The sequence below is a fragment of the Leptomonas pyrrhocoris genome (assembly GCF_001293395.1).
Source record: "Leptomonas pyrrhocoris isolate H10 chromosome Unknown, whole genome shotgun sequence".
Taxonomy (NCBI): Eukaryota; Euglenozoa; class Kinetoplastea; order Trypanosomatida; family Trypanosomatidae; genus Leptomonas; species Leptomonas pyrrhocoris.
The window spans coordinates 700183-726851 of NW_015438368.1; the positions used below are offsets into that span (position 1 = coordinate 700183).

The window sequence follows — 26669 nt, forward strand, 5'->3', positions numbered from 1 at the left end:
CTGCCGTCCAACGTAATCCTGCTAGAGTTTTTTTCAGCTGCAACGGTGCACTTTCTTTTATGGTGATGCGCTCAACCCTTTTCCTTCGCTGCTCTATCCTCTCTTTCTCTCTCTCTCTCGTGCAGCTCAAACTCCTTCAGTTTTTTCCCCACACTTCAGTCTTTTTTTCGTACTACCGATATTCTCTTCTACTTCAATAGTGGCCATTAAGCATCGATAAAAGTATCAAGAGCTCCTTTGATTCGTTCTATCAAAAAGAATTTTTAAAATACGCCATCTCCGTCACACCTTCGCAATTCATTTCCCAGCAAACTCCCGATACATTTATTTAGGGTGGTGCATCCCCTTCATATCGCTCACCGCAGAAGCAATTTATTTTTATTTTTAAAGGATCTAACATCTATATATATATATACTGTTCTGTATCGTTTCTGTACCGCATCTTTTTTCTTTTCTTTTTCTTTCGTCGTTTCTCCGGTTATCTCTTCCTTGTACGTACGCAAGTCGTCGAATTGCCGTTGGTCTCTGTTATTCTCCTTACCTTACTTCTCTTTTATTTCGGCGTTGTATTTCTTTCGTGGAGCACCCCTTCTTCGGTCTTTTCGCGTTTCCTTCACACGCTTCAACGCTAAATTTTCTTCTTCAACATGACGGCTGTGGAGTCGACCCACGAAGACCGCCTGGCGGTGGCCGAGGAGGAGCGCCTCGCAGTGCCGGCGTCGAATGGACCCGACGCAGAGGCCTCCCGTGAGGCCCATCCGGCCGCCAACGGCGCCGCCGAAGTCGAGGTGGCCGCTGCGCCGCACCGTGACGGCGCAGACGAGCCGGTGGACCACCCGGAAGACGGGTCGCAAAACCCACCGGACGCGGAGGGCGGTGTGGACATCCCGCGTGAGGACGACGACAGCGAAGGCGACGGGGAGACGCCCGCGAAGCCGGAGGTGGTCCTCCGTGCGCCGGTGCTGGCGCGACACACGCAGGTGGCGAGTCGTCCTTCGCCGAACACGCAGACACCGCCGAAGGGCGACCATCACCACAACGGCGCCGCCCCCACCGCCAAATCGCACGCGGTCCCCTACGAGGGCGACGACGTCGTACGCATGAAGCGCACCAGCAAGAAGAAGGCGAAGAGGAGTGCCCCTGCACACAGCAAGGAGGCCGCGACGGCGGCGGCGGAGCCAAAGGACTCTGGGGAGAACACCAATGGTGCTGCTGCCGCTGCTGAGGCGCCGGCAAAGGAACGGAAGAAGAAGGTGACGGTGAAGAAAGTCAAGCACGAGGACCCGCAGCCCAAGGAGGAAGGCGCGGCGGAGGCGGCCCCCAAGAAGAAGGTGAAGAAGGTCGTCAAGGGCCATCATGAAGAGGCGGAGGGTGCTGCCCCGGCCGAGAAGAAGAAGAAGATCCTCAAGAAGAAGGCCAGCAAGAAGGCGACGGAGGCGGAAGCCGCGGATGCTGGCGCTGCTGCGTCGCCGGAAGCCGTGAAGGCGAAGCCGACCCCGAAGAGGAGGCACCTCGCCACGAAGCCGAAGGAGGCCCCGGTTGCCGCGGAGGGCGATGCAGCGAAGAAGGCAGCGAAGAAGAAAGTGAAGAAGGCTCCCAAGAAGGCCCCCGAGGCCCCGGCGGAGGCGGAGCCCGTCGTGGTGGTGGTGGCGGACACGCCCGCGCCGGAGGGAGATACGGAGGAGCCCGTCCCGCGTGACGTCCATCCTGAGGCGGAGGCGGCCCCGGCAGCGGCTGCGGCAGAAGTGAATAAAGAGGAGGAGGAGAAGGAACGCGAGAGCGATGCACGCCGCCTTGGCACCGACCTCCCTCCCGAGCCTTCCAACACCGCTGAAGAGGATGTTGACGTGGTGGACTCCCCTGCGGATGCGACGCCGGAAGGCGCGAAGAAACAAGCCGAGGCGGAGCTCTGAATCGAGTAAGCAGCTGCCAAAAACAGGAGCCGCGGTACGGTGCCGGCAACTCAGAGGGTGATGGAGACAAGCGAACCCAATCCTGTAGTGATTTTGTCTTTTTCTGTTATTTTCTTTTGTAAGTATCCTTTTCCTTCAAAACTGTATTTTTGATTTCTTCTTCTTCTCTTTTAACGTGTGCGATCGCAGCTGCGGTGGGAGGAACGCATGAAAGTGCGTTTATCGAAGCGGTGTGGCAGTAGAAGGGGGAAAAAGCTTGTTTGGTTTTTGTTTGTATCGTTGTTTTTGAGTTGTGAAACTGGAAAAGGCCTCCAGTGCTCTTCTCTCCCCCGTTGACATCTGCCGGTATATTTGTTTTGCGCTCAATGAAACAAATCTGATGGTATGGCGCATTTACTGACAGTGCGGGTGACGGTGAGGGAGCGCGGCACGACGCTGTCTCTCGTTCCTTTTTGTTTTTTTGTCCTTTCCCAACTGTAAGGTGGTGATTTCATAAAGGTTTGTTGTTTCTGTGCTGGCGTGTCCCGGGAGTCGTGTGTTCTGAATTTTTGTTCTGTTTGAAGTTTTATTCTTCTTAGTAAATAGCGCGGTGTGGTGATGGAAAATGTCTAAAAAAGGATAAGTAAAAAATACTCGTAAATGGCATTTCGGTAGGCTCGCTTGCCAGTGCATTGCTGGTAATGAAATGCAGTGGGTTTTTTCTTTTTGATGGACCACCTTGGCGCAGATGCGTAGGGCGAACACCGTGGCAGCGAGGTGGTTGCAAAGGCTCTCAGGTAATACAGAAGAAGATGGTTGTCTTGCCTGGTTTTGTTGTTGACAGCACAACAATGCCACGTTGCACCTGTGCGCTCTGCGGAAAGAGTTTTGGTGTCGTTGCCTCCCCCGCCTCCCTCCCTTCCTCTCACTCCGTATGGGATCCGTCTTTACCTCTTATTATCACCGCATCTCCTTCTTCTTTCTGCGCTCCTTTCGTTGCAGCGCTTCGCTTTTTCTTTCGTTTGCGTATCCCAGCGACCATGAGACCTTTGCGCTTCTTCACAAAAAAATGTAACACGTTCAAACGACATGAAAATGGGCTGTAGCGACCCATCGACGATGCACCGGTAGTAACTGTCGTGCTTTCGCGCATCTTATTTCTCCTCCTGCTTTCTCCCTGTTCTGTGTCGGACTCCACCGAGCCTTGAGGACTAAACGCTCCACGGACAGCGCTGTTGGTGGCACTGTGCCAGTGACAGTTGCGTGAGCACCCTTGGTATAGCGCAGCCCGGACGACTTTGTTTTGCTGTAACGACACGTGCTTCACCGGAAACGCACTGCGTGTGTGTCTTTTGGTATTTACCTGGATTGGTGATGGGAGCGGTGCGGCCGCCACTGACAATAGAGTCTCTGCTCACAGTGGCGCACATGTGTAGGCAAGGGGGAGTTTCTGGCTGTACGAGACATAGGCGTTGCTGAATGCGTCGCCCACGCAATGCAGTGGAAATCCGCGCTTGAGGGAAATACGGCTCGAGGAGAACAGTACGGACCGCAAAGGAGCTGCCCACCCCCATCCTTTTCCTTTTACGCGTCGGCAGGTTCTACCGGGCAGTCTGTTGTTGTGCTTTGGAAAAAGACGATACTCCTCAAAAGAAGATCGTGGCGCCAAACGCCGCAGCTGGTGCTTCTGTATTCCATCGCTTTCTTGCTTTGTCTGCAGTTCGTTTATTACGTATTCTTTTGCTTTTTGCTGGGTTTCTCTGTGTGTGGCACGGCTCCGACCTTTGCATGTGCAGGCGGTGTGTTAGCTTGCTCCTCTCTTAAGTTGACAAGCAGGTAAAGGGGACACAATACATCTCTCATATTGACAGGACAGGGCGTTATGTGCGTCGCAGAAGAGCAGCAGCTGGCTGCTCCATCAGGTAAGGGAAAAAGGTATATCTTCTGTACAGCCAAAGTGCTGAGTACTGGGAGGAAGCGACGGCGCGCACATGCTTTCTATTCCTCCTGGGCAAGCGACGCGCAATCAAAGCGGTAGATGAGTTTTATTGATCCGTGATGCTGACAACATCACAGCAACGGCTGTGGGACGTCTCTCTTTTCACAACACCGTTTCCTCCACTCTTCCTCCCCTGTGATTCCCACCTGCTTCTCCAACAAAGAGCCTCAAAAGCGTCACTTCTCCCCAACGCTAACGAAGGTACCCCGTTTCACCATCACATCCACTCACTGTTTTTGTTTTTCCTTTCCCTTTCCGGTGCATAGCATCGCCGCTGTAACACGCAGTGTGTCTCTACTCGTTAACTCGCAAACCCATTGCTTCTTACCTTCTTTACCTTCTATTACTTTTGGGTTGAAAGAAGATATATAGAGAAGACAATTTCTGCATCTTTATTGATTTCGCACCTGCAATTGATTTAACGTTGACGAGCGTTACGCGGCTCCTGTTGATCTTCTCTCACGTTCAGTACGCTTTGCTCAACCTATCACATTACGCGTGTTCGACTACATTCTTTTATTTTCTTTTAGTGTGTTTTCGGACTAGCTCGTTGGACTCTGGTGCCCTTGGATTTGTCTTGGCCTTTCCATTCGGATCTGCGCATCGTCTCCTCATCCTTCAGGTGGAAGTGAACTACGTCCACTGCACAGTATTGTTTGCCGTCGCTTTCTTCTTTAACATCTTCTTCATTTTTTCTTCTTCTCTTCATTGGCGGCTGTCTTTCACAATCACTCTCACTCCCAAACCGGTTTGTTGAGGCAGTTGTGCTCTCTGTTGCGCAGACTACTTTCTGATCTTCCTGTTGTTGTGAGCTACTTGTGCTTTACCACCGACATCCATCAACCACTTTTTCACTCTAATTATTACTACTACTATTATTATTATTATTGTTGTTGTTATTCACTGCTTCGTTGCTTGGGGTCACGCATTTTACTGTTGCCTTTGGACTCCCTCCCGTCGAGCCGCATCAAGCGACTGCACACGAAGGGACTCTACTGCGTCAACCTAAGTCTTTTTTTTTCTGGTGACAGCGTTTTTGAACTTCTTTCAACTTCATCATTTTGTGTTTTTTTTTACGTGTTTGTTGGTGGCGTGCTGCTGAGCTCGGTATTTCTACCTATCTATTTTTGTTTTGTGCTGCCTGTACTACCCCGCAACGCGGGCCTTTTACTTCGTTGCTCTTTTTTTTTTTTGCAGTTCCAGAAACTAAAAAACGGTTGACAGTCGTTGTGTGTCTCGGCAACTCGTACACCACCCGCCGTTTCCAATGGCCTCCACCGACAAGCCGACACGGCTGCCATCTCCGCCCGGAAGTGGAACCAAAGCCTCGTCCGACGACACCGCAAGTCCGAACGGGCCCAACGGACCCTTCGCTCCCTCGTCGGGGTTCACCGCCCCGCTCTTCGCGTCGCCCTTCACGACGAGCTACTCACCCTTCCACACCGTAAGCACCATGTCTGGGGCCTCCTCGCACGCGTCGGTGAAGCAGCAGTCGCGCGCCGAGGTGGTGGCCCGCACGGTGCACCTGCGCTGCCTGCCGCCCTTCATGAAGCAGAAGGATCTCGCCGACGTGTTTGATGAGTGCGGAGAGTATTTGCGGGTGCGCATCTGCGGCAACTCCGCCACACATCAGAAGTGGGTGTACGGCTTTGTGGAGTTCACAACGAAGGAGGCGGCGGCGGCGATGCTGACGCACAGCGGGATGGAGCTGGCCAACGGGGCGGGCAAACCGCCGCTGCGGCTGAAGTGCAGCCCGTCGAAGCAGCCGATTTTGGACTGCATGGCGTACGACGCGGACGTGATCACCGGGACGCCGTGCGGGTTTGGCCGCGGGTATCTCGCGGAGTGCTCGCTTAACGACGCGCTGCTCGTGGTGGGCAGTGGCGGCGCTGCTGCAGGGGGAGGAGGTGCAAGTCTGAGTGGCAGCGTGAACAACGGCGCGCCGGCGGGTGACGGTCGGGGCCGCACATCAGCCGCCAACCGCGCGTTGACGGCGCTGACGGTGTCGTCGATACGGAAGGTGGCGGCGACGGGCTGCGGGTGCGGGTGTGCTGGCGTGAATTGTTGCGGTTGCTGTCAGTGCTGGAAGGGCGAGAAGACGCAGAAGGCGGACAGCGGTGGGACGCCGGTGAAGGACAGTGGTGGCGCGGGCGGGGGGTGCTGCGACTGTGACGGCGGCGGCAGCGGCGGCATCGCCCACACGCAGGCGACGGCGACCACAAGAGACAAATCCGATGACGCCGGACTCACCACGGCGACGTCCAACGTGGCCGGGGGCGACGGCGACACCCAGAGCCACACCGCAGCTCCCGCTCCCACGTCTGACATCTTCGCGGAGCTGTCCAAACTCCCGTCTACAGTCAACGCGGCGGAGCTGGACGTACTGCAGCAGCTGGCGGCAGCCTTCCAGGGACTGCGGGCCACCGCGACCTCTGCGGAAGGGCCGCTGGACGGTCCCGGCATCGTGCGCAAGGCGGAGACGATGGCGCTGGACGCGCTGTCCCGCGCGAGTCACCTCTCCTCCGACACGCGCCTGCAGGACATCCGCTACGACCTCACGCAGCTGCTGGCGTTTCTCGACGCGAACGCCGCCGTGACGGGCGGGGCGGCGCAGACGGCTTCGGGCGACTGCACGGCAACGCTGCCGCAACGCGTGACGCAGCTGCGGCTGCTGGCGAACCTGGTCGGGGCGCTGCTCTGCCTGCTGCGCCGCAGTGTGGCGGATGCGGTGCCGTACGTTGAGGCGGTGCTGGTGACCTTTGCGCAGATCCCGCCCTCGTCGCTGCTGCTGCGGGCACGGCAGCACGAAAAAGGCGTCGGGGCGGCGAGGGGCGCACCCGCCGCAGCCGCAGACGCAGCAGCCGGTCCTGTTTTGAACGTGGCGGCGCCGAGGCACAACGGCGCGGGTGGAAGGCCGTTGCATAACGTGCCGTCCCTTCCGCCGAACGAGTCTGTGGATGAAGGCTTCGCAGAGGAGGTGTTGAACCTCATCGACGAGGATGACGAGCAGGATGGCGTGGAGAAGCAATGCACCGCTGCGGGCAGCGGCAACGTGGACGCGGCGGCGGCGCACTCCTCCGACGGCAAGGCGGCGTCGACCGACGAAGAGGAGCAGTTCTTGCTGAACGGCAGCCGCTCCCTCTCGTCCTGCAGCGATGAAAGCACTGCCTTTCTGAACTCGGCCGACATGGCAGACCTGTGCCGCCGCGATGAGACCTTCACGCGGTACGTGCTGAACGCGGTCGTGTCGGTTGGTATTGCGATGGAGAGCGTGCAGCCGATGATCGCGCGCAGTGCCTACACGCTGGCCAACGCGCGTGCGGTGGAGGTCCTCGGCGAGCCGAGTGCGATGGTGGCCGCCTGCCTCGCCGCCTCCCCGACCGCACCGCGCCTGTGCGAGATGTTGTTTCATGACGCCGCCGCGACGGGCAAGCTGCGCGACATTACCTTCTTCCCGCACCGCTTCTTTGAGAGCGTGAACGCGACCCGACAGCGAGTGCGCGAGACGAGAGGCACGGAGTGCTTCTGGCGACAGCTGCCCCCGAATCACGTCGCGCCGTTGTTTAACTTTTGAAAAGTGTATTTCTCCCTTTTCTCGCCTAATACTACTACAAGTATTAATTCGATGACACTACCCGTTTTCTGTGTTTCCCCTCCATTCAGATTGTCTCTCTTTTCCGAGATAGTTTCCGCCCTCGCTGATTTGCCTGGCGACGGAGGAGCGGCGCTCAACGAACAAAAAGAGGCGCTCCTCCTCCTCTCACTCTTTATTCAGCTTCCTGCACTTTTCGTGTGATCCAGTAAATTCGGAAAGGACAGGAGCACTTTCACTTCTCTAATGATCTCACTCATTATCATTTTTACTACTACTATTACTACTCCAGTTCATATTCAAGTTGTCGCGTTCTGTTTTCTTTTTTCAATAAGATTTAATCTCGAAATAGCTGTTACGGAAAGAAAATAATTGAAAAAGCTGAGATGTCGACCGGGTGTGACGCGGAGAGAGCGGCAGTCATGTGCAAGAGCAAGCTGCTGCTCTGCGTAAAAAGCGAGCCAGTGGATCGCTGCGTGATGATGCGTAGTGACCTTTTTTTTTGTGGGGCTGTGGACCATTGCTTCCTTGACTACATTGTCAGGTGGTTTTAATGGTTTGAGTGCGGCAGTTTGTAACTGAAAAGCAAGCTGGCTACTCTGTTATGCGGCATCTTTCATGGTGCTGGAGTTAAAGATGATTATTGACGTTCTGTTGTGTTCTGTTTTTCTGTCTCCTCAGCATTACTCTTTGTTGCATTCCCTCTTCTTCGTTTGTTTCTGGGGTTTTCAACTATTGTGTTTCCCCTTTTCATTTAATGGTTACACATTGTTCTGCCTCCACAATCAATCCTCACCGTCCTGTACTCGACGTTATCTCCCACCCGTGTGTCTGTTTAATACTGTGCCACATAGATTCTAACCACTTTTGTGTTTTCTCTTTACAAAAACAGTCTCCATTAAAGCCCGCGTTGTTCTTGAAGGAACGTCAGTCCACACACAACACACCCGCTGTGTCACGCACGTCCGCTCATTCTTGTACTCGTCAATTGCGTATTTTCCGTACATCACAATTCGTTTACTGGGTGCAGCGCCTCTCCTTTCCATTTACTCCCCCTCCTCTGCTCCTCTTTTTTTTTCTCACGGTGTGCTTCTGCTGACTTCGTGAGGGCTTCTCGTCGACCTCAGAGCAGCATTCGTGTTACTTCAACGTCGTCTGATCGGTCCACACGTTTGCTACCGTCGGATTCTTAGTACAGCCCTGGACGGGTGCGTATGGGAGATAGACAAGAGAGAATACAGGACGTTTCTCCCCTTTTCTTTATTTCACACGTTCTTTTCGATACAAACGATCGGAAACGGCTTTTTTCTCTCGCGCTCTTTCTTCGTTTTTCAGTTCTGACTTTTTCGACTTCACGCTGCCGGTTCGCTTGCTTCACACACAACAGCATACACGCTTATATCTATACACATCTAACACTTGCTAACGCATTCCGTGTACGGTATATACGCAATCCATCCTATTGACCTAGCTATTATCTTCCCTCCCCCCCTCTAGTATATTCCCCTGTATTCGGGTGGCTGTTGTTTGTGGTGAACGTCACGAAGGCGCCATTGGCGAAGAAAACCGCTAGAGTTTTTTTTTTGTGTTTCTTTGTTGTTGTCCAGTCTCGGTCTTCGCATTTCCTCTGCGCACGTTTGCAGGTAAATTGCCAGCCAAGCAAGCACAACAAAGAATCACTAAAAGAAAGCAAAAGAGAGGCAAGCCCATCGTAGAAGACACTTGTTTGGAGTCATCACAAGTGGAAAGAAAGAAGAAGTAAGACTAGACTGTCCCGTCAGCAAGCCGTGAGACACACACACACACACACACACCTGCAAACGAAATCCGAGTGCTGTTGTATTATTCATTGACTTCTCTCTTGTTTCCTTTTTCCAGATCTGTGCGTTACTTTACAAGTTTTTTTTCCGTTTAACTTGTTCTATTATTATTATTACAATTACTTTTCCGGATATCTTTTATATCTTTATCCTTCGAGTTCATCGATTTGTACTACGTTAGCTCCTCGCGTTTCCATCTAGGCCGCCAGTTGCAAGAATCGGTAGGGAATCAAACTGACAGGAAATTCTACACCGTGCATTCGTGCTTCCCTAATTTGCACCGCGTACCAACTAGCGACGTCCATCAAGTGAAACTCGAGGAGCCCCAACTCTGAAACGAACAGAAGAGGCGAATTTTTTTTGTTTTCGCGTTCTCTTGTCGAGTCAGTACTACTTCTAACTTCTTCTTTTATTATTATTATTATTCTCCTTTCCAACTGTTTGTGTGTGTTTTAATTTCACGTTCTTAAATCACAAAGGAATCGTCGCACCTTGGCGCACACGCGTGTGTGTAAAGTTCATCGAGCTGGAGATTTATCTTCTTCTTTTTTCTTTTCCCGTCGATCAACTGTTTCTCTTCTTCTTCTGTTTTTTTTTCTGTGTTTTTTTTTGTCCTGCGCCTCTCATTCTTCGCTTCTCGCCGTTTTTTCTTTTTACTATCTAAACATACAACGCTCTTTCCGTGCTACATAGAAAGCAAATATTTTTGCTATTAGTCAAGCCCACGGCTGCACAGACGAGAAACGCGAAGCTGGTTAGCAGACAAGAGCGCACTTTGTTTTTGTTTCCGTTGTTCCACACCCTCCTTTTTTATCAGTTAATTCTCCTCTCTTTCTTTCTTCTTTGTGTGATTTCCTCTATTATTATTATTATTATTATTGGTTTCTGGTTTCTATTTCATATCAAGGACTCTCCCTATATATTTTCCTTCCCCCGACGATTTCCACAACAACCAGTTTTTCTCACATATCTTTTACAAGCGGAAGGAATCACACACACACACACACCAAAGAAAAAAACCTCTTTGCTTCCTCAATAAATAGTATAAGAAAGGAAAAAGTACTATAAAAAAGCCTGATCAGAGAAGCAGCAGGCGTTACTCCGTTGTGTGTCGGTTTTGTTCTTCCTAACCTTTGGTGTTTGTTGTCTTCTTCACATTTTTCTTCTGTTCACAATTTGCCACCTCGTGTAACTTTTCTCTTTGTTCTTCTCCACAGCAATATTTTGAGAAGCTCCGGCCATTTATATTTGCCAACCCAAACACAAACAAACAAACAACCGAAGAGAATTCCGCAAGTGTCTCCTTTTTTATCTCACAGAGAGCGAGAAGAGATTCCTATTTCTCCCATTTCCCATTTCTACTATTACATATTGCCTCCGTTTTTGATTGTTTTGTTTTTCTCTCTCTTGGTTTTCGATTCGCATTCAGTGTTGCTTCCTCTCTCTTTCTCTTGCTCTCTTTCTCTTTTCCTTTTTGCGCCTGTCAACGTTGCCAAAGTGTGAACTTCTGTAGTTAGCATTGACCTAAGTAGTATTGTTATGATTATTGTAGTAGGTTTTTTTCCGTTCGCACCTATTTTACTAGATCCTGTTGTTCGGATATCAAAAAAAAAGGTTAACAACTTAAAAAAAAAGACTCTTCCGTAGACGTAAGTCCGTGCGTTTTCTTTATGTGATAGGGCAAGGTGTAGGTATTCCCCCATTTTTCTTTCTTTGCTTCCCGATTGCCAGGTTTTTTCCATTTACATTCGACATCTGTCTTTTATTGTTGTCGCGGTTGGGTTAAACTCTTTCTGTTCTTTGATTCTCCCTCAAAGTGTTTTGCTTCCCGTTCGTTCGCCTTCGTAACCGTTCATTCTGTTTCGCTTTTTCTATTTTGAGTGCAATCAGTCGGCGCTCGTTATACACGCGAAAGACCTTCGACTAAAGCCGTGTTTCGTTCCTGCTCTTTCTTCCGTTTCATTGCCCCGCGGCATTCGAAACTCTTCTCTTCTCTCTTTGATTCATTTTCTTCTGTGCCGGCAGATCCTCTTATACACGCGTCACGAAGCTGTTTCTTTGTTTGTCTTTCTCAATTCAGATATTTTTCTTACTTGTGCGGCCAGGTTGCATCGTGTAGGTCAATACCCGCTCACGCCATCCTTGTACGCCTCTTGTGCCGTTGGCTTTTTCTTCTGCCTGAAAGCGAAAACTCTTGCTTTTCTTTTTCACGTTTGCACAGACTGGCTCAGCGAGTTGATAAGAACTGTTTTACAGCGTTTTCTTTTGTTCACGACATATACTTTTGATCTTCGCTGCTCAACTCTTTTCTTGCTTCGTTTTCATCCCGCCGTATTTCTGCCGTTCCCAAGTGCCGCTCTGCAACGTCGGTACTCCCCGTTGATTCACCTTTCCTGTTTTTACTCCTTTAGTTGAAGGCGCATCTGTTTAAAATAGCAGACACCTTTGAAGAGCATCCTCACCTGCGCCATGGCATCGATTTTCACGACGTCTCCCAACTCCAAGGCAGAGGTGCCGACGAGCGTCGACAACACGCCAAACAACACCGACGCCTTCAACGGCTTCGAGGTGGTCGCCGGCGACTACATGCCGAACACGGACATGAGCAGCACCGGCGACGGCAACTACCCGCGCGTCCCGTACACCTCCAAGCGCTTCTCCTCCGCCTCCTCCACCGCCGCCGCCGCGGCCGCCTTACAGCGTGTTTCGTTCCATCAGAGCGAGGAGTGGCTGACCCCGACGCTGGACCCAACCAGCGCGGCGGCGCTCGACCGCTTCCACGTCTACGGCCACTCCCCGGTCTCCGACGCCCCGAGCTACGACAGCTACGAGCGGGCACCGATGTACCACCGCACACCGCCGCCACCGCCACCGCCACTACCGCCGACCCACAGCAGCGGCATGGACGGCCGCCTCAAGCCACATCCCTACCACGCCATCAGCAGCACCACACCGAGTAGCACCGGCAGCAACCCCTACACCTACCGCGGCCCCAACGCGGACTACGGCAGCCGCAAGCAGAACCGTCTCCATCAGGACTTCAAGGCCCTCCCGAAGGAGGAGCGCCAGCGGCTGGTGGAGCGCGAGGCGGCCACGTCGGACTTGCTGGCCCGCACGGTGCACCTCCGCTTCCTCCCGCTGACGATGCGGCAGAGCGAGTTGGCGGAGATCTGCAGCGAGTGTGGGGAGTACCTCCGCGTGCGCATCTGCGGCAACGCGACGAATAACCAAAACTGGATCTACGGCTTCGTCGAGTTCGCGACGACGGCGGGGGCGGAGGCGTTGATGCGGCGCAGCGGGATGGAGCTGAAGAACGGCCCCGGCCGCCCGCCGCTGCGTCTGAAGTGCAACTGCGCGAAGCAGCCGATCGTCGATCGCGTCTTCCACGACGCCGACCCCGCGACGGGCAACCCGTGCATCTTCGGCCTCGGCAACTTCGCCAAGCGCTCCCTCGGCGACGCCCTGGAGAGCTACTACAACCTGAAGGAGAAGGAGGCGAACCAGATGTCCGACCTGAGCGACACCCCCACGCCCATCGGTCTCTCCCCGACCGTCGTTCCAGCGGCAGCGCGGCCGCCGATGCGACTCAGCCCACACGCGCGTGCCTTCCAGCCCGCCGCGACGGCGATGCTTGGGGCGGAGATGCTGCCCGGTGTGCACAACGCAAGCTCGGTGGCGGCCACCATCAGCACGCCGAATGCGTCTTCCCAGTGGACGCCGTCTTCGCTGTCGCGGGCTGCGGCACTGCAGAAGTCCGACTCGGATGCCGGCGGCAGCGGCAGCAGCAGCGACTCCGCTGGCGGTGTCGAGCCGACGACGGTGGTGCGTCACTACGGTCCTGCTCCCGCGTCCTCCTCCGGTACGACGCCGCCGTCCACCTTCACCCCTCCGCAGGGCTACGCGGCGTTGGACGGGTTGGTGATGGCCGCTGCTGGTGCTGGTACTGGTGCGGGGAAGGCGTCGACGCTGGCACCACCTCGCTTTGCCTCTGCGCAGAGCGATCGCGTGCTCTCGCCTGATGCGCTGAGTGCCGGCGCACCTGTCTCGGTCCACAGCGGCGCGAGCGGCGTAGCGACAGACTTGCTGCTGCCGCCGTCGCGGCACAACGCGGCTGCTGCGCACGGTGGTGCCTCGACGCCGTCCGAGGTGGCCGGCAGCGAGCTGTCCCTTGCCTTGCAGAACATGATGCTGAGCCGCGCCGCTACGGATGGCGAGGAGGTGCTGGAGCGGGGGCAGGAACTGGCGCTGCGTGCTATTGGGCAGGCCCACGACTTCCTCAACTCGCAGCAGGGCTTCTACGACGCGATGGGCACCCTGCGCTCGTTGATTGAGCTGCTGGACTGCCACGCGGCGGTGACCGGCGGTGCCTCGGCGACCGGGGCAGGCGATCACACCGCCGACCTCCCGCAGCGAGCCACGCAGCTCCGCCTACTTGCCAATTTGATGATGGCGCTGCTTTACATGATGCGGCGCAACCTCAGCGACGCCCTGCCGTACATCCACGCCGTGGTGATGAGCTGCAACGAAATCCCGGTGGTGTGCCTGTGGAAGGCGGCGTCGGCCTCCCCACAACGGCCGCAGCAGAAGAGTGGCAGCCGCAGCAGCAGCGGAGGCGAGAACTCGACCCCGTCCGCCCCACCGCTGGCGCAGCAATGGCAGGGACTGGCGGTGGGGGACTCCTTCCACGAGACGGCCGACAACGCGGAGGGCTACGACTGCTTCAGTGCCCCGGCGGACTTCCTTGAGGCCGTGCTGGAGAGTCTCCGCGACGAGGAGGAAGGCGTGGCGGAGAAGGCGGCGGCGGTGTCGAACGAGAACGGACGGAAGAGCGCGACGGGTCCGAACAGCGTCAACGGCGACACCGTCAGCACATCGTCGTCCGAGATGCAGGCGTTGCTCCGCCGTGACCAGGCCTTCCATCGCTACGTGCTGAACGTGCTGGTGGCGATCGGCCTGTCCATGGAGGAGGTGCAGCCGGCCATCACACGCAGCACCTACACCCTCGCCGCGGGTCGTGCGCGGGATGTGTTGAACGTGTCCTGCGAGGACCTGGACGAATGCCTGCAGCCCGCGGAGGCGAACCCACGACTGAGTGATCACCTCTACGGCCCGCCGCTGACCGCAACCAGCAAGCGCGACATCACCTTCTTCCCTCGTCTCTTCTTTTCTTCGGCGGAGTCGGTGCGGCAGAAGGTGGTGTTCACGGCGGACAAGGAGCTGTTCTGGCACGCCCTGCCGCCGCAGCAGTGTGTGCAGTGCTACGTGGAGTAAAGAAAGCCTATTCTTGGTTTATGCCGGACAAATCGGTGTTGCTGGCGAGCAGCTGAACCATCTCTTGGCTTTTTCTTTCTTTATTTTCAGCCGCCGCCCTTTTCTAAACGGACGCAGAGGAACGCGTTTCGGATGAGACACACACACACACACACACCCACCCAAAGTACTCAGATGGAAAACAAAAGGCAGCCAGGTGGCAAGAGGCAAAGGCGTGCTAAGGTGTGCGCAGGTTTTATATGTTGCTTAGTCTCTCTCTTTGGATCTCGTTTTTATTTTGTTGTCATTGCTTTGCTCCGTTGCGACCTTTCCATTTAGTGTAACGGTCACGCGGCTTACTTGTAAAATATTAATAAGAAAAATCAGAGTGCCACTCTTTTCTCTTTCCTTTTGCGGTACTCCTCGGTGATCGATAAAAGACATGACGTGTCACGGATGTGCCTTTTTGTTTCTCTATTTGGGCTTTTCTGTTAAACTTAAGGTTTACTAAAGTGAAACTTCACGCACCACCACGCACCACCACGCACCACCATCACCACCACCACCACCACCACCATCATCATCATCATCATCATCATCATCATCTCTCTCTTTCTAGAGAAACACACCTTTGCTTTTCATCGGTGAATGTATCATCGTTGTCGTTTGTTCTCTCTGTCTGGACATGTTTCTCTTTTTTCTTTATTGTTTCGTTTGTTGTGTTTTGGTAGGCCCTCGACCGATGCGGCGCATTCAACTTCTTCTGTTCTTCGTTGTTTGTGACCTTTTTATTCTCTTCTTTTTTAGGAGCACGTAGCTGCGGTTGCATCTTCTTCATAGTATCGCCCATGTAGAAGGGAAGGGGCAACACGCGTGCGGTGTAGTAGTAGGCGGGGTGTCGTAGTATCGTATGAAACCGGAAGCACCACGAGAACATAGAGAGCTTCGTGCGTGTGTATTCCAATAATGACTCGGATTGGTTGCAGATGCTGCTTTCATCTTGCAAATGGGATGTAGGCGTGAAGCAGCGTTGTTGTCGTCGCCGTCGGGGAAGTCTGCTGCACAGCGTGTGGTGAGCGTGGTTGTGTACTGTAAGGATATCATTTAAAACAGTGTAATGTATATACCCCACAACTGTAGGTTATTATTAGTACCTGCATATATGCGTCCACTAACACTGGCACAGCACCTTGACATCAAAAAAAAACTCCCCAAAAAATAACCTCACCTTCCTGTAACTCACTAAAATGCAGACAGCATTCGTAGTTCATTACCGTACTTCTCTGGACAGCGCTGTACTGCTTATACCTCGACGGGATTTAAGCTAACTTTTCTCTTCGTATATTTTTGCTTTTAAGTGCTTTTCGTTTTCTGTATCTTTTTTTTTTTTAGTTTTTCTTCTACGTCTTCCACCGTTATTTATTTTTTCACTTCTCTCTCTCATTTCAGTTTCGCTTCGTTTTGTTTTCGGTCCTTCCATTGTTGCGGTCGTGATGAGTTCACCGGGTACGGCTCTCTCATCACGCCCTTCTTTATTCTCCCCCTTCTCACTTTCAAAAAAATATATATTTGGGCGTAACGAATGTGCACGTGGTGATCACAACACACACGTACAAGCACCCAATCACAGAATAAGACGTATGTTATGTGCTCCTGTTTAATCACCTGTGCAACAACACAAAAACTCAGCGCTGCTTTCGTCGTCGTCGCGTCTGTTGGTCATTTTTTGGCGTGATCGATAGCACATCCAACGGCGAAATCGTCGGAGGCGTAAAATGCTTATTATTATGATTTTATGAGATGTGCTCAGCTGCTGCGAAGTTCTCTTTCTCGTCTGTCTCCGTTGCTCATCGCTACGCTTTAAACGCCTCAGGTGCCGAGACAAGAAGAAGAAAAAAAGCGCTCAATCGCCTTTTTCTTTGTGTTGGTATTTGCTGCGGCATCATGAAGCGGAGGGAGAGAGAAAGAGAGAGAGGAATGCGCACCTATTCATTTCAATACAATAGGAAAAGGAAGAGAAAAGGGAGTTAATTATACGTTAACAGTTTTTATAATTTCCGTTTTGCTTTAGAGTGCATGAACGTGTAGGAGAACATTGTTAGCCATATTTTTTGTTTTTCTGCGTAAATGTAGTCCACTTTTTTTTCTCGCTCTCTTTGGCTTTCTAATATCTTCACAATGCTCTCCTGTTTGTGATGCACTCCCACACCTCTCATTTAAAAAAAAAAAGAATTCAGCGGTCCTTCCGTGTTGTTCCTTTCTCTTTTGTTTTCCTTTCTCTTTAACGTGTCCTCGGGGATGTGCACAACGGAGGCTGAACCCCCCTTTAAAGAGAAAGAAGAAGAAATAGAAAGGAAGAGAGCACGTGAAGCCGTCGTGTACTCACTAAATTTATTTCCACTTTAAAGCCTTCGAATGCTGACGGCACCGTTTTTTTTTGTCTCTCTCGTCGTGCCCTCCAGACGGAGCAGTTCGTTTCTCCTTCATTCACCTGCTGCTTTTGTTGTTGGAGGAGCGTCTTCCCGTTTTTGTATGTGTGGGCCTATAACACACATTATCACAATAGTTTTAGATAATATACTCTTCTTGTGTTTTTACTAGCAAATAATGAATGGTGGCTGTTTCACCCCCCTCAATAAAGTGTCTCATCGCTATTTCTGGAGTTGATGCCCGCAAGACTGTTTTGCGTACTTCGTATGTGCTGTCCTGGTGTAGAAGCCGTTGGTGTGTGTGTGTGTATGTGAAGAAGGAGCGTCCTCCCTGTTCAATGCCACATTGTCCATGACTGGTATTGAAAATCCGGGATGTTAGTTCGCACCACTATTTTATTTGTTTACTACTGCGTCTTCTTCGGTGTGAATTTGTGGGTGTGTGAATGTGTGTGTGTGTGACAGTCGCATACAGCAACCCCCTTTCCCTTTCATTTTTTTCCGGAACCCTTTCTATTCTGAACGCTTGAGCTTCTCTTGTGGTCCATTTGTTTTGTGGACTTACGTCCCTGAGCACTTCTGTTGCTACTTTTTTCCGTCGCTTTTTTTTCTTCTTTCTCTTTTACTTTCCCAACTGTCTACTAAAAACAACTCTACCGACAACTAGCGAGGAGGTCAAACACACAAAGGAAACGGAGGACACCTTCGCGAGCGGCGAGGCAAGGCAACTTAAAAAAGAAATATAACAGAAACAACATTAAAAAGGTACGAGACAGACAGTTTTTGTTTTTGAAGAAGTCAGGAAATAATAAGATTCCTATTTCTTCTCACGAAACAGTACAGGATATCTCTACAGGAGTGATCTTTCCGTCGCCTAATTATTGGGAAAAACAAGAGGTTTTTGTTGCTAAGTGATAGCAAGCAGAAGTTTCTAAAAAAAAATAATCATTTGGCGGTTCGCCGTCTAAGTTACTGGTTCAAGTTGCCTCTCTTTGTTTTCTGTTTGACTCTCTTCTTTATTATTATTAGTATTATTCAACTCATTATACACAGTGCGTGCGCTACGCTGTGCTTTCTTTCGTTGTTGTATCGCTACCGTTTCGAAGGTGGAGGGGAAGAACGTGTCTTAGCAGCCGCGAGTTGATGGCTGCGTGACGTGGCGAGCAACAACCACGTAAAAGAAAATGAAATGAAGGAAGTTGGCGCTGCGTAGCGATGCGCGCGTGTGTGTGAGTGTGTGTGTGTGTGTGTGAGAAACGTTCATCGCTGTATGGTTTAACGTCTATTTATTCTCAGTATTATTTTTTCGGTGGCCGTTTTTGTTTGGTTTTGTGGGCATTCCCGTATGCCCTTTGGCTATTATTATTATTGAGGTGGAGTTAATAAACTGTGAGGAAATGAAACGAAAAGAGAAAGAAAATGCGTAGAGCAGAGTGTGTGGGAGACACTGGATGGCCCTTCACTGCATTCGGCTCCATTTATGCTACCGCAGGCGACGCAAACCTATTCATGCGGGAGGGACGACCAGCGCAGGGAGGCAGGGACGCTCAACGATCGACCCAAGAGTGTGCTTCGGTGCGTGATGGACGTGTCTTCGGCACCACAGAACGGATCGCTTCCTTTTCCAAAAGGATGATTTCTGCCCACATGGTGTGTCGGGAGGTCGACCAGACGAGCAGATATATTCTTTTGGGCGGTCTCCTCCTCGCTGTAGGCTTCCTGCAGCGTTGAGTGCTATGGGAAGCGGATCCACCAAAAAGTGCCGCAGGAAGCAACGAAAACTGCACCGTTGGATCTTCTTATCGCTTCTCCTTTTCTCACTCCATTTCGTTCACACACACACATCACCTTTTCATGTATGTCCTTCTTGTTTCCGCCGCAACGTTCTTTTTTTCCTTTTGCGCACAAGTATCATTGGTTCCGCATTCACTACAGGTTGAAGTCCTTTGCGATGCCTCCACCGACTTCACCACCTCGTTTAGCTGGGGCCGCGCTACTTGTCGCTCTTCTCGTTTGCAGCTTCCTTCTTGTCGTTCCGTCTCCTGCGGCGTCACGCGTAGAGGTGAAGGGGAGCCGCGAGTATGAAAGTGTCAAGGAGGACTTCCTGTGCCGCGCGTGTGTCGGTCTCGGTGAGGTCTTTTTTGACGAGGTGCTCCCCCCTCTCGCCGATCGCTACCGACTCAGCACCGTCGCAACTTCAGGTGGTTCCTCGTCGTCGTCTCCCCCTTCTTCTGCACCGCCGCGTGCGGCACCGAAGGCGAGCCATCGGCAGCGTGAGCAGATGATCGTGGAGGTGCACGACGCCATTGACGCGTTGTGTGACGCACTCGAAAAGAGTATCCAGCGCCAGAGCGTGGCGGCGGCAGCAACGGTGGCCGCAAACGATGCGGCGGCCCAACAGCTGCTGAACCCGCTCGTCTCCTCGAAGGATCTGCATGACGGCGTGATCATTGCCTGCCCCATGGCACTGGAGGAGATGAACGAGGCCCTGACTGACACCGCCTTTAAGCACTTACTTCCCGGGGAAGGAAAACACGCTCCCTCTTCCAATACCAAAGAACAAGAGAAAGCGCATGACGTATCCTCTAAGAAGCCGGGATCGACGCCGCCTGCGTATCGGCTCCCTGCGGCGGGCACCTTCTGCGAGGAGGTTGGCCTGTGCTCTCCGTACGTGCACTACCACATCACCTCCGATGCGGATGTGCGCCGTCGGGCGCGGGAGGCGCAAGAAGCCGCTTCCATTAGGCTGGATGCCAGCGACCCACCCCCCACCACGCGGGACAACTCTGGGAAACAGAAGAAGAGCACGACGGGCCCGAAAGCCGCTCAGCGCAACCCACCTAACCAAAAGGAAGCACCACCAAAGAAGTCGACGAGCAACGAGGGACCAAGTGGTGAGGACGAATCGCTAATGGCCACGCTGCACCGCGTGTTTCAGCGAGAGACATGGCGTCAGCTGAAGAACTCCCTCAACACCACGGAGGTGCTCTCGGTCGGGTTCTGGTTGCGTGGGCTATCACTGATGGCAGATTCCGATGTGCGCTTTCACGTGCAGGCCTACGTGCCCTTTGTGGTGGTGTATTCTGTCTGCCTAGCGGCCGTGCTGCTGGTGGTGCTGGCGGCGGTGTTCCTCTGCCATCGGCCTCGCCCTTCTCTGAGGGCAGTAAAAGCGGGTCCACACGCAACGGACCGTCCTCCGTCCAACAGTGGTCATCTGAAAAAACACCAGTAGGTGAGCAGCAATGTGAGCGCCCAGTCCATGTTGCCCCACCCCTTCTGCTTTCTTATGTTGCAAGAATGGTGTACGTGAGACGGGTCACACTCGAATTGCAAAGGGAATGGAAGAGTGGCTGCTGCGGTGCGGTGGGGCACGGAGTGAACAAGTGATTTTCGTGGTTGGGATGCGTGCCGTCTGTACGTGTATGTGTACGTGTGTATGTATGTGTGGAGTTCAAAATGCCTCGCGAATACGTTGCATGGAGAACTCGTCGATGCGCTTTAAAAAAAACCAACGATCCGTTTACAGGCTGTCTGTGCTGTTCACATGAAGGTACGCCAAAGTGAAGAATTCAATGCTAATAGTAACAACAACAACTACTACAAAATATCTTAAAGCGAAGATGGAGTCTCCAAGAAGCACCCACTCGCGGTACCGCCGGTTTTCTCCAAGGAAGTCACGTCTTCTGTTAACGCTACATGTTTGATTGGCTGTTGCGCAAATGGTCGATGCATCTGCTCAAGCACAGTTGTACCCTCTAGCGAACGGTGTCAAAGCCCGGTGCACCTTCAGCGTCAACCGTGCGCAACGCCACCCCCTGCACCACATTTCCGGAAGGCTACAAGAAGCACAAGTATCAACCTTTCTTTCTTTTTCTTTGGTTTCTCCTCTCACGCCACTCTTTTCTCTCATCATCAACGACTCTCTCACACACACACACACACTTGCAGATTAATTGCTATTAATCGTTAGTGACTCTTATCAACTCGAGTGTCGTGCTCCTTTTTGCGGGTTTATTTCTCCGGGGCTCCACTGGCGCTGACGCGACGATACAGCGAAGTGTCAGCGCTTTTTTCACCTCCTCCTCCTTTCTCAATCGTGTGTCCCTACCTGCATGCGTCGCAACAGTAGCTATCAAAAAGTTGCTCGGCTCCTGTGCATCTAAACTAATCAACGGAACACGACAGCACTTAACCTCCTTCAACCAGCAAAATTCACTCTTGTAAGGTTCGCCTTCATTCATATACACTGGCTTTGTTTGTTTGCTTACGCTGCGCACGCTGCTATACACCTGTGTGCGGGACGTTGAACTTACGCTGTAGTTTCCAGCTTAACTTGGTATTTTTGTTTTCCTTTCTTGGCTTGCTTGCTTCTTCTGAGGAACTCTTCTTTTTTTTTTCTTCTCGTAATATTATTTCTTGTGTTTCCACGTAATTCTTTAGCAATTGTGTTGCTTTCAAAAGGTTCTCCCCCTTTTCGTCCTGCGTCACCCCACAGGTTCTTTTTGTTCTTTTAAGGCCCCTCTTTGCTCGTCGTCTTTCGGCACAGGTGAGACGGACGTAAGGGTTTTTTTTCTTTCTTTTGCGTTGTGTGTGACGCCAAAATAGAGGAGCCTTTTTTGTCTCTCAAAACGCTATTTTTCCATATATATATTTATTTCTTATATCTGTTTCATTGCTCGCTGGGTGCCCTTCGAGGTGGGTTTTTAATATATATATATATATATATATTGTTTTAATTCTCGTTTGACTTCTGCCTTGCTAAGGAATCTGTTTTCGTTTCTTTCAGTTGCGCTTCGTCTCGCATCTCGTCCCTCTCCCCTCAACCAGAGAACGACAGCTCGAGGGAACTCTCTCTTTTCATGTACCTTTTCGGTCTTCTCCTCGGCAATGAACCGCGGCTGACCGACCGGCGCCGGCGTGACCGGCAAAATCGGCTTGACGGCGCGAAGGGCGACACCGCAGCCCCCTCGACCCAGTTCGCAGACGAGTCGGCCGGCGACACCGGCTCCCTCGTGACCGCCGACACGCCAATCGGCCAGGTGCCCGTAGTGCACCTCGACCGCTGCGGCAGCGGTAACAGCAGCGGTGGTCACCGCCCGCGCCGTCGCAGCCGCTCCCAGGCACCGCGCCGTGACCGCCTCTCTCTCTGGAGCCGGCTGATGTGCCAGCCGGAGGTGTTCGACCCGCACGTGGAGGCGTCGCCGATGGCGTACCTGCGGGAGGTGCACGCCCCGACCGCCGTCTTCTCGTCGCCGCTGGCCGAGCAGCGGAGTCGTGCGATTTCTTCTCACGCATGTGCCAACGGTGAAGGAGGACAGGAGGGCGATGACGACGATGTTCTCGTTGTGCTGCCGACCCTCGCCGCGTCGGAGCTGCAGATCGAGCCGGTGGGGTTGAAGGCTGCCGCAGCACCCGCTGTGGTGGACGATGCGACCTGCGGGAACGATTCCGAAGCGTCGTCGTCGTCGTCTTCATCGGACTCCCTCTCGCAGGACCCGAGCTCGCCGGTGAACCCCGTGGACGACTTCCCGATCGCGGTGGAGGAGGTCGGCGAGGAGGAGCCCCTCGACGACGCACCACCGGCGCTGTCGGCATTCACGACGGACGACGTGCCGGCCACGAAGCCGCGCCGCGCCTTCCGTGTTACCGACACCCGCAAGTCCCGCTGCCCTTTTTCCCGTGCGGTCATGCTTGCCGATTCGACCTCCACGGCGAACACGAGCTTCGCCACGTCCTGCCTGCCTGACAGCAGCAGCGGCGGCGTCGAAACGACAACAAGCCGCTCGTCCCGAACGGCGGAGCGGCTGATCTCGCGAGAGGAACTCGCCATCCGGCGCAGCCAGCGTCGGCAGCAAATGAAGGAGGCGGGGCTGCGGCTGCGGGAGTACAAGGCGGCCTGGGCAGACCTGGTGGCTTCGCAGAAAGGCCGCGATTCCGGTTGTTCGGCTGCAGCGGCTGCTGCTCAGGGAGACGCCACGCTTTCCAGGAAGACTGACGGCACGGATACTTCAGTGTCCAACGCGGGAGCAGAGAAGGCAGAGGATGTGGCAGTGGTGGCGGTGCCCCTCACCGTCGAAGCTCTCGAGTCCCATCGCGAGCACGTCGAGGCCCCGTCGTACGAACTGCCCGCTGACCTCCTCGTCCGCATCGGCCGCTTCAACGACTCCACGTCCAAAGCAGAGAAGATGAAGGAGAAGAATTGCCGCGGCGAAACCGCAGAGGCCGGGGAGCAAACCAGCTCCGACGGCGACCGCCATAGCATCAGTAGTAGCGACAACAACAGTACCAGCGTCTTGGTTCTCGATGACGAGGGCCGTCACATGGAAACGCCGCTGCCGGCGATATGCGGGACGATGCTGCGATGCAGCGAAGCTGAGGAAAAGGGCTCGTCTGCAGCTGCTGCTGCGGCGCGGATCTGTCACAACAGCAACCGGGCATTGCAAAAGGACACCTCTTCGATGGACTCGCAGACGGACGCGGACAGCCTACAGCGCGTTCCACAGGGCAAGTACGCCCTCGGCTCGCGTGGCTATGTGGAGCACGTGATCTTCGCACAGCGCCGTCAGCAGGAGTGCGCGCTCTTTACCCTCTTGACGGAGGCGCATCGCCAGGCCCGCGCCGCCCACCTCCGTCTCTCACAGGTGTACTACTACTACATCCTCCCCATCCTCGCGCAGTACCAGGCCCCGGCGGAGGTGGAGGGGCTCGTGGATTCGCTTTTGCAATGCGGTAGCGGCTCCCTGCGTGTCTTTCACGCTGACTTCTGCAAGATGGTGCAGGTATCGAGCATGTACGACTACATGCACGGCACCTTTGTCCCTACGAACCTCACCCAGGCGCAACCGGTCGATTACCAGGTGGCGCAGTACCGGTTTGAGAACCCGTGGCGGGAGCTCTTCCACGAGATCAAAGCCTTCCTGGGGATGCAGGCGCGCGAGGATGTGAGCGTGGCAACCCTCTCGACGTACTCCTTCAGCGACGCGGCCGACAACGCGGCGTCGGGCAAAGGCACCGTGTGCGTGGCGGCCACCATCCTGCACTCCATGGAGCTCTATGAGCGGCAGCGGCACACCCAGATGGCCATCCGCGACGCAGAGGACTGGCTGGCGTGGTACTACTACTACTTCACGCCGCAGGTGCGGGCAGCGACAATGCCGGGGGCGCGAAGTGCGCTGGTGCTCAGCCTCCTTCCCACCCCCGCTTCGGCACCCGTGCCGCCGCACCCGCTGGAGCGGGAGTACCTGCCGATGGTGTGGAGCCGCGCCTGTGAGACGGCGAGGCGGGAGGAGGTACTGGGCTACCGTCGGGCGTTGAAGCTGGAGGTGCTGGACAAGGCCATGCGCGAAGTTCAGTCGCGGGCTGCGGCGAACACACCAGTTGAACCCCCAAAGACAGCGGCCACATCCGACGCAGCTGCCACTCTTGCAGTGCAGGGCGACAGCAGCAGCATTGCGGAGCCAGAAAAGACAGAGAGCACGTTTACTAGCAGGGCCGAGTCGGCGTCGAACTCCTTCACGGCAGAGGCGGAGTCGTGCGTCGAGGCGGTTGATGACGTTTGTGTTCTCCGGTGTGCGGAGGTGGAGCCGCCGCACGTCGCATCCTCTCTCCCGCGTCTCTTTGCAGAGGAGGTGGAAGCGTCACAGCTGCGCGTCGTCCAAGTCAGCCCCATATTTGCGAGTCCGGACGGATTCGCCGAGCACGAAAAAAATGGGTTCATCGTGATGAGCGTCGACGACTTCGAAGAGGAGGACAGCGTTAACCTCGACTCCTACCAGACGGTGAATGCGGGGTGCTTTGGCTGGTCCTTCTTTTCCTCCTTCGATCGTTTTTCTTCATTTATTTTCTAGGTATAATTCTTCGTTTTTGTTTTTAAGTCACGCACCTCAGCCCATGTACGTTACGCTGCTGAGAGACAGTGCGTTGGGGGCCGGTGTGCCCTCTCCAGTTTTGTTCGGGTATTTTCTATTTCTCCGCTTTGTAAGTTATTATTATTACTTCTCTCTCGTTTCCGTAAACTATTTTGTTGCTTTGTTCGTGTGTTTATTTTAAGTCCTAGTAAAACTTACATTTCTTCATCTTCTGCGCCAGTGCTGAGTGTTTTTTCTTTTAGAAATGTACAGGAAGCGAGTCTCACATATTTCTTTTCTTCTTCGATCGTTCGCTGTTTTCCCGTTGTTCCGCGTTGTTGTTTCGTAAGTCCCGTTTTTATGTTTCTTCTTTCTCTTGCTCGCCTTCTCGTTCTGCGTTTAACTTGTATCACCTTGTTCTTGGTGCTGTAGCGCTACACGAGAGCAACCCCGAAAGGGAACAGCGGGCCGCCTTCGAATGCCCTAAAACCGAGGACGGAAAACCTCTGCGGTTCTAACGAGTATTTGCGTTTTTGTTTTCTTCTCTGTTTTCTGTTTGTACTGAACGAAGGCGGTCTCCGCGATTTCCTCACTTACGACGGTTTCCTCCCCTGCAGTCTGTCTTCTTCTTTCTTTTCTTTTCTTTTCTGTTTCTTTTCTCGTTCTCCTTTCTCGGAGGAAACTAATAAACGGTAGTTATCTGTGGTGATACTTTATCCTTTTGGTTTTTTTTTTGTGCAGCGACGTTGGCGTCAGCCGCGCACAGCCATAGAAGTTGAAAGGACAAAAAGGCGAACTATGCCATTTCTTTTTTTAAAGTAGAAACAGTCTTGCTGCTCTGCTGTTCATTGTCAAAACATGCCGTAAAGGCGGTTCGCATATTGTTCTTTTTTGTTGTTGTTTTTTGGTCTGGTTCTTTACGGTTCCTTCTCCGTGTTGCGCGTGATAGATGCCATGTAACGGCTCGTCGTGTACAAAGGAAGCGGAAAGAATGCTGTGCTGCCAACGTTTTATTCCCGCTTGTTTATTTGCAATGCTTTTCTTTTCCCTTTTGTTTTGTTAACATCTTTGTTTTCAACCGTTTCCCATGAGTTTGACCGAAGGTTTGTTTTCTTTCTCTGTTTATCTGAGTTGTGAGTGTGAATGGATGGCACGCATGTCCGCCGCACCTACGTGTGAGCGAGCTTTCGTTCGCCTGTTGTTTGTTTGTCTCTCTCTTCTTCTCTTGGTCTTTTCTTTGCCTTTTTACACCTACGTGTTTCTCACAACCGTGTGCAATTTTTTTTTCTCTGATCCATCAAAACGCGAGTATTTCCTTCCTTTCTCTTTCCGGGTGTTTTTGTGCGCTGCCGCTGCTGCTGATGTTTTATTTCTTTCCTTTCCTTTCCTTTTTTTTTGGTTGAGTTAAGCAGCGACGTGCTGATGTGTGTACGCGGTGAAAGAGGAATAAATTGCGATACCAAATCAACGCGCAGCTCCTCTGTTGTTTTTTCTTCCATCGTGCACCCGAAGAGCAGTTGTGTGACGCCGACAAAGCGAATTTATTGTTTATTGTTTATTATTATACCGCTCTCTTTCTCTCTTTACTCATCTCAACACAGAGTATGTACGATCGTGATGGTAACGCAAGTGGCGATGTGGCCGTACTCGCAGAATGGAAAGGGTCTTTGTATTTCTGGTCTGCTGTTCTCTGGCTCTTTTGCGCTCTTTCGCGCTCTTTTGCTTTGCCTGCTCGTCTTGCTGCTGCTGCTGCTGCTGCTTTTCTTAGTGTGTGCGTCCATGCTAATTACTAGCGAGCAGAGCATCGAAGGTCTTGTTTTTCGAATTAGTTTCGTTGATG

The 26669-nt window shown here is 53.1% G+C and overlaps 5 protein-coding genes across 5 annotated transcripts; all 5 read left to right on the plus strand.

Moving 5' to 3' along the window:
* Window positions 1–647: 647 nt before the first annotated feature.
* On the plus strand, window positions 648–1913 carry ABB37_06012 (hypothetical protein; the record flags this gene model as incomplete). Its single annotated transcript, XM_015804253.1, has 1 exon — window positions 648–1913. The coding sequence occupies one exon, from the start codon at window positions 648–650 to the stop codon at window positions 1911–1913; it is 1266 nt and encodes a 421-aa protein (XP_015657387.1).
* A 3245-nt stretch (window positions 1914–5158) lies between these two features.
* ABB37_06013 (hypothetical protein) lies at window positions 5159–7465 on the plus strand (the record flags this gene model as incomplete). The annotated part of the gene is made up of 1 exon (XM_015804254.1): window positions 5159–7465. One exon carries the CDS (start codon window positions 5159–5161, stop codon window positions 7463–7465), a length of 2307 nt encoding a protein of 768 aa, XP_015657388.1.
* Window positions 7466–11772: 4307 nt separating this feature from the next.
* On the plus strand, window positions 11773–14574 carry ABB37_06014 (hypothetical protein; the record flags this gene model as incomplete). Its single annotated transcript, XM_015804255.1, has 1 exon — window positions 11773–14574. The coding sequence occupies one exon, from the start codon at window positions 11773–11775 to the stop codon at window positions 14572–14574; it is 2802 nt and encodes a 933-aa protein (XP_015657389.1).
* Window positions 14575–18933: 4359 nt separating this feature from the next.
* Window positions 18934–20214, plus strand: ABB37_06015 (hypothetical protein; the record flags this gene model as incomplete). Its single annotated transcript, XM_015804256.1, has 1 exon — window positions 18934–20214. One exon carries the CDS (start codon window positions 18934–18936, stop codon window positions 20212–20214), a length of 1281 nt encoding a protein of 426 aa, XP_015657390.1.
* A 1627-nt stretch (window positions 20215–21841) lies between these two features.
* On the plus strand, window positions 21842–24829 carry ABB37_06016 (hypothetical protein; the record flags this gene model as incomplete). The annotated part of the gene is made up of 1 exon (XM_015804257.1): window positions 21842–24829. The coding sequence occupies one exon, from the start codon at window positions 21842–21844 to the stop codon at window positions 24827–24829; it is 2988 nt and encodes a 995-aa protein (XP_015657391.1).
* Between the last annotated feature and the right edge of the window lie 1840 nt (window positions 24830–26669).